We start from the raw sequence: 9,515 nt of genomic DNA, 5'->3' as shown, positions 1-9,515 counted from the left end.
TCTTAGAAAGGTCTTTGAGCACATGCGGCAACACATGCTCAAGATGAATCCCGCCAAATGCGTTTTCAGAGTTCAAGCAGGTGACTTTCTAGGATTTATAGTCCACCAGAGAGGAATTGAGGTCCCTGAGGATAAGGCAAGTGCAGTCATCAATGCATCTCCCCCACGAACAAAGAAGGAGCTACAGCGATTGCCGGGTAAGATCAATTTTCTGAGACGTTTCATCTCTAACTCTGCAGGTAAAATCCAGCCCTTTTCCCCGCTGTTGAAGTTGCAAGGACAAAACGAGTTTGTATGGGAACCTAAACATCAAGAGGCTTTTGACAAAATTAAGGCCTATTTGGCGAGCCCGCCAGTACTTGTTCCATCTAGAGCTGGATTTCCATTGAAACTGTATATTTCAGCAGCTGAGGCTTCCATTGGCAGCCTACTCGCTCAAGATGATGAGGAAGGCAATGAACATGCCATCTTTTACCTCAGTAGGACATTTACAGATTGCGAAACAAGGTACACTCTAATGGAGAAGCTGTGTCTTACACTATACTTCTTAGCATGCAAGTTATGGCACTATATGTTATCCTTTACTACTTGCATCATTGCTCAAACTGACCTGGTTAAGTATATGCTGTCGCGACCTATTCCTCTCATTGGCAAGTGGGTGCTGGCCTTATCCGAATTCTCGCTACAATACGTTCCACAGAAAGAAGTAAAGGGATAGGCCATCGCAGACTTCCTAGCACATCACCCTATGTTGGATGTCCCCACAGTGAAAGAGTTAGAGATAGCGACCGCCACCACAACTCAACCAGATTTGGAGCGCATTCTAGAATATGTTGTATGGTATCAAGCCACAGTGTCCCTTCAACCCTGGGTATTGTTTTTTGATGGCTCAAGAACAGAAACACTAGCAGGGGCAGGGGTGGTTCTGGAAAACCCAGCAGGCGATCATTTTTCATATTCTTTGCAGTTGGAGTTTAAATACACCAATAACCAAGCAGAGTATGAGGCCCTCATTATTGGCCTAGAGGTATTACTGGAACTAGGAGTGAGAGACGTCCAGGTACGCGGTGACTCTTTGCTCGTGATTAATCAGCTTCATGAGAAGTATAGGTGTGTAAGCTGCTTGCTCGTACCATATTTGAATCGTGCCGTTGAACTCCTAGACCAATTTGATGACGTGGGTTTAGAGTACATTCCTCGCGAGCGCAACTTTGCGGCCAATGAACTTCCCCAACTGGCTATAGGCATTACATTGAAATATCGGGTTCACGAGCGCATTCTAAAGGTTGAGCGACGCACACTGCCTTCGTGGCTTGTGCGACCTGACCCGCCTGACGATCCTGTCATCGTGATCCTAGAGCCTATTGACGTAGATTGGCGCATCCCTTTGGTAGATTACCTCAAGCAACCAGACTCCACTGTAGACAGAAAGATCCATTTTCTTGCTTTAAATTACTTCCTTAGAGGTGATGAGCTGTGACGACGTGGTGAAGATGGCATCGATTTCAGGTGTGTCTATGGCCGCGAAGCGAAACGATTAATGCGAGAAGTGCATGAAGGCGTGTGTGGAGCCCATCAAGCGGGTCCAAAGATGCGCTGGCTTATCAGGAGAGATATTTTTGGCCTAGCATTTTGAAGGATTTTATTGCATTACGAAAGGATGCCAAGATTTCCAGGCACATGGACCAGTCCAGCACATTCCTAATATTCCCATGCAGCCCATCATTAAACCTTGGCCTGCGCGAGGTTGGGCTTTGGACTTGATCGGCATGATTCACCCACATTCTTCACTCCAGCTTAAGTTCATCATTGTCGCTACCGATTTCTTCACTAAGTGGGTGGAAGCTAAGCCTTTGAAGGAGCCCTCCGGTGCCACCATTCGCCAATTCATCTTTCGCAGTATTATTTGCCGGTTTGGCATTCCAGAGGTTTTGGTGTTTGACAGGGGGCAGCGTTCATGGGTGGTGATGTCGAGAAGCTTGTCAATGATTATGACATCCAATTTATCCATAGCACGCCTTATTATGCTCAATCCAATGGTCAAGTGGAGGTTAGTAACAAGATCATCATTACTCTATTGAAAATGCTGCTTGTGGAGAACTTTGCCAGTGGCACGACACATTGTATGAGACATTATGGGCTTATCATACTTCTAAGCGGAACCCTACTGCCACAACCCCTTATGCATTAATGTTTGGTCACGATGCGGTTCTCCCTTTGGAGGTGAATGTTGAATCTTTGCGCGTCCAAGATCAACATCACTTGATTGGTGAAGATTATGTCCAGGCTATGTGGCAAGAGCATGAAGACCTTAGCGCGAAGTGCTTAGAGTCTTTGGACACCTTGGTAATGGAAAAGCAGCGGATCGCCCGCGCCTACGATAAGAGGACGCGTGGTCGTAGTTACAAGGAAAGTGAGCTCGTTTGGAAAGCAGTCCTCCTATTTGGCAAAAAGTTGACTGGCCGCTGTAAATGGACTCTTCGCTGGGAAGGACCTTTTGTTATTCACCGAATTCTGGAGCGCGGGACTTTTCACCTCAAAGATTTAGACGGCGACCTCCACTGCAACCCCATTAATGGCAAGTTCCTGAAGAAGTATTACCCCAATGTTTGGGAGTTTGAAGACCCACTGGATCCAGCTGTTCCTGGGACAGGGAGGTAAACCTAGCGTGCTTTGGCTTGCTCCATCCTTTCCATTTAGGCCAGTCTGTGGCCTCGTCCTCATGTAATCGCTCCGCCTAAGAACACTAGAGGGGCAACACTCTATGCATCTAGGCCGTTTGATTACGGCCATTACATTGTGCAGTAAATTTTCAGTTCTTTTCTTTTGAGACTTTTCTTTCAATGTTCTTGACAATATGTGTTAGGAATATATGTAAGGGCCTATATCAGAGGCCATATTATATCACAATTTTTCAGAAAATGGCAAAACTCAGAAAATGGCAAAACATAGAAAATTTCATACATAAAGTGGCTTTGCGGCCAAAAGCAGTACAATGTGTTCCAAAAAACTACATTTGCGGTTTACAAAGCCAAAAGTGTCTAAAAACCATAAGGATTTCAGATCTTCTAAGAGCTTCTGGATATTGCGGTAGGAAGAGGCAGTGAGATGATCATTCTTACTCTTCTTCTTTTCACCCACATCTCTTGAGTCCGGGCTGCAGCTACTATCGTCTGTACTGGAAGAAGAGGGAAGGAAATAATCTATCACAACCCTTCCAGTTGGTTATCCTCTGGGATGGAGATGGAATCAGCGCGTTAGCGCAGCCCAATTGCCTCATCTACCTCCAAGGGAAAAACAGAAGTCGGTGAGTCAGACCCCGGAGGTAAATTGCGGAAGAAGAACAGTCAGCCTCGAGTGGTCTTCCGCCCTTCTTCATTTTGCTCCGCGCAGGGAAATCTGAGGAGCGGGAATTCCCAGAATATGGTATCCCGCACTAGGAGCCCCTCGTGTTCTTCAGTCTAATTGGAACCAGTGAATCCCATCCGGAGTTCCAGAGACCAAAGACATGAGGTTGGACCTGAGATTAGGCCATAAGGCCTACCCAAGCATTGAGATTAAGCCATAAAGCCTAAGATTTAGAGGCTAAGGGTAAGATCGTAAGGAGAAGATTTCAGAAATAGAAGGAAAAGGAGCAAGGCTTGCAAAGTTATTTTTGGGTTAGCTATGTTTGCGTATGTGTTCACTTCTCCAAAGTATAGATATTTATAAGGCCAACCTCAGTGGCTTCAACCTTTCGATAGGTAGTTGAAGCAATTTCAACACCATCAATGGGAATATCAATAGAATTGAATGCTATGATCTCGGAAAGGAAAGAAATTTGAAGACGCGTGGGAAGCGGAGCAGTCTTCGAGGAGGTAACCGTTCCATTTCGAGGTTATCTTTTCAAACAGTTTTAATATGCAATAAAGGCAAAGTTGAGCTCTTAACTGCCTGTAATTCTAAAAATATTTGGGCCAGGTAATGTGGGCTGAATATTTCACTAAACCATAAAAATAATATTAATATTAATATAATAATGGGCCTAATATTAGAGGCCTAAAGCCCTTGGCTTGCATAAGTTAGGCGGATGAAATGTTCATCCAGACGAAAGCTAGCGTCAGTGGCAGCTTGAAAAGCTTGTTAGGCCGCCAGGCGAGCCTGGGCCAGTTCTTAAGACAGCGTCTCAAAAGCGACTAAGGGTTGCTCCAGTCCTCATGGGCGAGCCTGGCCGTTACAGCATTTAATTGGGCCTGAAGATCTTGAATTTGGGACCTGATATGGTTCCTCGTAAGCGTCAAATCCCTGATGAGAATACCCTGGTCACCTAAGAAATCGTGCGAAGTGTCCGTCTGTTGAGTAAGGGTCTGGTAGTGTGCTTGGGTCTGCCTAGCCTGCGCAGTCGCAGCAGTTTTCTCATTGAGCCATTGGGGGAGATCCTGCAGCAGCTGATCGATATCGAGGAACTGGACTTCAGTGATGGCTCCTTCGCGGAGAAGTACCCTTAGATACTCCAAAGCTCTCGCGGGCGCGACGGGCATCAGAATATCGGGTCCCAGAAGACGACGTAGACCTTCTCTAGCATCATCTATAACTCCAGGAGGAGTCACTTCAAGTACGCGAGCCAGCCTTTGCAGTATGGAAGGAGACGCAGGCAGCGGATTTGGGGCAGTAACAACAGGAGCCTCGAGAGGCTCCGCGACAGGAACCTCTTCCAGTACCGGCTCAGGGTTCACTTCAACTCCTACTTCAGGTACTTGGGGGCATCAGGGATGGGTTCTTGGTTATTAGCGTTTGCGCCATCTAGTTCAGCAGGATTTTCGCCAAGCACCTCTACTGCAACAGCAGCTACTTCCTCGATAGGGGCAGGGTTTTGCTTTTCAGTGAATGGTTAAAATGTCAAAAGATTAAGGCAGGAATCATAATATAGGGCAAGCAAGAAGGTGTACCTCTGGAACAGGTGGTTCGAGAAGGATTACTATTGGCATTGGTTCTTGATCGACCTTGCCAGAAACTAGAATCAAATCAGGTATTACTTGTTCCGTCATAAGTACTGCAGTTGGTTGCTCGCGAGGTGTGTCTGGGAGTGGTATTCTTTCCTCAACCTCAGGCGAGCTGTCGTCTATGACTTGAACTGGTACTAGAGCCAACTGCATATTGTTTGCAGCACTGATGGGAGGTGGAGGATTGTTAGAACCAGTCGGTGCCTAGGCGTGTGAAGCAGATGGGTCTTCACCAATAGCGGAGGATCCTTCCCCAGCTTGTCTGGAAGACCTACGACGAACCTGTAAATGAGGAGCGTTATACGGTCGTACATAATGAAACAAAGATTCCAGTGCTCGCTTTAAATGTGTAGTACCAGTCGATCAACGATTGGTTCATCTTCTGCCTACGGATCAGTTCGAGGATCAGAGCGACTGGGCTTTCGGGCCAAAGCAATGGCAATCTGTCAAGATTTAAAAATTAGACTTGGAAAGAAAACGTTGAGACCTTATAAGGGGGAGATCATTACTGTTTGTGGATCATCATCATCAGAAGAGGAGTCTTTGACTTCAGGTTCTATCACTATTGCTTTCTGCTTCACGGCCAGTCTAGTGGCCGAAGAAGCATTAACTGCGTGACTGCCAGAAGGTGGCACACTTCCCTGATGCAACAAAGTTTGAATTAAAAGAGAACGCGGTGAGAGAGAACGAAGAATAATCTAAGGCAATTACCTCTTGAGGGGGCTCGCGGATTACAATCCCAGCCTGGACAGGGAGTGGGGTTCTCGCGAGTAGCGAAACGGGTTCATGTGGCGGAGGTCGTGCCTCATCTTCAGGAAAGCGAGCAAGCAACTCAGTATCAGCATCGTAGGGATATCTCAGTTCTTCAAAGATGGTCGTGAAGAGTTTGTCATCCCTTTGTCCCCAGCAGTTGACAGAGACTTCTGACCATCATCGCTCGTATCCTTCAGCGTTCCGATCCACAGGAACGATGTCATTGGCCCAGTCAGGGAGATCAACCAGTGCAAGCATGCTTGATAGGAGCATTTTAATGCTACGTTTTGACTGTTATTTCCTCGTATTTATTTAGTCATTTCCTTAAATGAATCCTTTTAGTTTAGGAAAGTTTCCATTTCTCACTTTTAGGAAGTTTCTATTTTTCATTTTTGGAAAGTTTCTATTTTCATTTTAGGAAAGTTTCTGTTTTTAGTAATAGTTTCTATTTTCAGGTCCTTGGAGCAAACAAGTGGAAATGAGCTCAAGAACTGCATAAATGAGCTGAAACAAAGAAATGAAATTTTCCAGGTCCAACCAGGAAATCCTGTTTCAACCAGGAGACCCTGTCCAGAAAAGGAAACTTTGTCACAGCAAGACTCCTGAGCAAACAAGGAAGCATGAGCAGAAAAATAAAGGAAGTTGACATTGGAGGAAGATTCCTGGAAGCACTAGGAGACTATAAGGCTGGAAGATGACACAAGGAGGCCCAAGACCCTTCTAGATTATTGTGGATTTCGGCAAAACAATGAAGGCCCATGGGAATTAGGATTTTGTGATGTCAAAGAGATAATTTTGGAGAATATAAGTGTTTTGCCGTGAAATACCAAGAGGAAAAGAAGGAAGCAACGTAAAAAATCAGAAATATACTTGAAGATTTTGATTGGAGGAAATCAAGGGAGAATTTTAAGGGCAAAGAGATATTCTTGGATGACTTAAGTTGTTGTTGCCGTGAAAAGGGAGAGAGAAAGCAAGGGGATTGACGCCACACAAGGAAGATTACACAAAGAGATATTCTAAGGAGAGTTTTAAGGAAAGAGATATTCTTGGAGCAGTTAATTGTGTTGATTGCCGTGACAAGGGAGTGTGAAGGCAATGTGAAAATCAGAAAATATCAAGAAGATTGACGTTGGAGACTTTCAAGGGAGAAGTTTAAGGAAAGAAGAAGTGTGTGCAACAAGAAAGAAGTCGAAAACAAGTCTAGGTTCGTTCCCTATTTTCTCTAAGGATATTATGGCCGAAATTGGTGAAAGAAAATCAGAATAAATCTTATATATTTTGGCAATAATATATTAAAAGGGATTTAGATTTATTTTGGAGAGTTGGATGACACACTAAAGCTTACATGGCACTACGGGATTGGTTGGACAACACACTAAAGCTTACTTGGCATATTGTGATTGGATGAGCTATGTGGCATTTTCAGAAAATTCATTGGGAAAATAATAGAAGAATCATGAAGCCTTTGCCGTCCCCTATATATACTCCCTCATTCTTAACGTTTTAGAGTTCCACACCCCACAATTCAGAAAAATCACTCTCTCATAACGTCAAGTTCTCTCTCTCTCTCTCTCCATCCTCTAGTGCATTCAACGTTTCAAGCAAGGAAGAAGAAGAAGAAGAAGGAGGAGCCGTGAGCATCATCATCCATCCTGATACACTAAAAGTAAGCGCGCAATTTAACCCTGAAAATGTCATCGTTAGTATATGGTAAATAGGGATCGTTCTAACCGGGGATTGAGGGTACACCTGTCATTGTAAAACAAATAAAGAATTAAAATAAGTATAAAATATTATTTACAAAAATAAAACAAACAAAAGGGAGTTTTAGGATTATTAAATCAAAAATTAAATAAATAAAATAAAGAAAATGTAAAAACATATATACAATGGTGGAACGCAAGGAATAAAGATCAAAACCACAATCATATGCAAGAAATCCAATCACAATTCCTATAGTTGATTATCTATATATGTCATGAGAAAGAAGTTGACCATGTGAAACGTTAGAAAGCAAACGATTTCCCATTTTTTACTTTCCTTGAATAATTAATCTAAGTGAAAGCATCTAAATCAATCCTATTAAACATGCATTCATAGTCTAGAAAGCTAGCTAATTAAGAACACATTCAACGCATTAAGAACAAAAAAATGATGTCAACCAAAGTGCACAACCTAGTTATGAATAAGTTCACCTATTTGCAATCCTCCTTAATTGATTTCGACTTTTCTCCAAAGCCTTTACTACTTAAATCTAGCTCCAATTACATGCATATATCCTAAGTTGGCCACCAAAAAACATAAACATGCAAAAGTTTTCTGTAATCCAAAATCAATCAAGCAATCTCACATAAGCAACATATAAATCAACATATAAAAATCACAACTTTATTTCGAAACATAAAACAGGCTTTAAACTTTGCCCTTAACGTCATGTTAACTAGAATCCATAACTCTACAAATCAAACAAAGGAAAACAAAAGAAAGTATGAAATACACCGTGAAAGATGAATGACAAGCCTTGAGACGAAGAACTTAAAGATCCTTGAAAGCAAGCAATCTTCTAGGGATGACACAAGGGTGGATGGCGGATAGGATCTTCATGTATTGCATGACTTCTTCTCCTCCTTGGTTGAGACGCAGAGCTTCTGAAGACTAGAGAATGGAGAGAATTTTTCTAATGTTTATTTTCTAATGGAGAGAGGTGTTGTGTGTTCTGGTGGTGTGATGGTGTTTTCAAAACGTCTAGAGAGGGGAGTATATATGGGGGAAGGTAAGGCTTCATGAATTTAATTTCCAAAGAATTCTCTGGTTGCACCACACAGCTTCGACCAATCACGTAGCGCCACGTCAGCTCTGTTGTGTCATCCAACCAATCAAAAAGCTCCAAAATTAATCCCTAATATTTTGTTGCTGATTTTCCCATGATTTAATCTGATTTTATTCACAATTTTCGGCCAAATATCTAGGCATGAACCTAGACAATGTATCCGGACTCATTTTGGACCTTTTCTCCCTTAAATCTCTCCGTGTCTTTATCCTTAATGTCCTCCCCTTGATTTTCACATTAATACTGCAGATTTTATTCTCTAATTTCAGCCAACATATCTTGAGGGAATTCAGGAACAAATCTAGACTTGTTTTGAGCCTTTTCTTGTTGCACAATCCCATGAAACTCTCCCAAGATTTTCTCAACGTAATCTCCTTGATTTTCACATTATCTCCATCATTTCCCATGCAAAAATCAGATTTAATCTCCCATAATATCTCCCACGTCATCTTCAAGCCATGTGGTCTCCTAGTGCCATCAGGTTTCCTAGCCTCATCAGGATTCCTGCGTTGACTGGGATTCCTAGTCGGACCAGGAAAACTTCATTTCTTCATTTCAGCTTATTTTTTCTCCATTTATTCGATGTACCTAGAAAATAGAAACTAAATTAAAAATGATTAAGTAAAGGAAATAACGAAGCAAAATATGAGGAAATAATTATTAAAACATCGCATTAAAATGCTCCTATCACATCCTCCACCTTGAAGACTTGCTTCCAAGATTCAAGAACCCAACGTCAACAACTCCATCCCCATCTCCATCTCACGGTGTAATTCGCCCTCTTTCTTTGTAACCTTGTTTGATTTCGTTGGAATTGTTCTAGTTGACAATGATATTTGAACAAAGTTTAATTCTGAAATTTTTATGATTGAATGATAATTTCGACTCCTATATTTGTGATTCGATAGTTGCTTTTGTGAGATTGTTCAATTAAATATGTTTAATTGATA

At 42.5% G+C, this 9,515-nt stretch overlaps 1 protein-coding gene across 1 annotated transcript; it reads left to right on the top strand.

The window, feature by feature from the left end:
• Nucleotides 1–1,957: 1,957 nt before the first annotated feature.
• Nucleotides 1,958–2,661, top strand: LOC112198726. The gene is made up of 2 exons (XM_024339847.1): nucleotides 1,958–2,050; nucleotides 2,110–2,661. Exons 1-2 carry the CDS (start codon nucleotides 1,958–1,960, stop codon nucleotides 2,659–2,661), a joined length of 645 nt encoding a protein of 214 aa, XP_024195615.1.
• The last annotated feature ends 6,854 nt before the right edge of the window (nucleotides 2,662–9,515 follow it).

This window comes from Rosa chinensis, chromosome 4 (genome assembly GCF_002994745.2).
Source record: "Rosa chinensis cultivar Old Blush chromosome 4, RchiOBHm-V2, whole genome shotgun sequence".
Taxonomy (NCBI): Eukaryota; Viridiplantae; Streptophyta; class Magnoliopsida; order Rosales; family Rosaceae; genus Rosa; species Rosa chinensis.
Note: the sequence above shows the minus strand (reverse complement) of the source record. Positions and strands in the feature narration are given on the sequence as shown.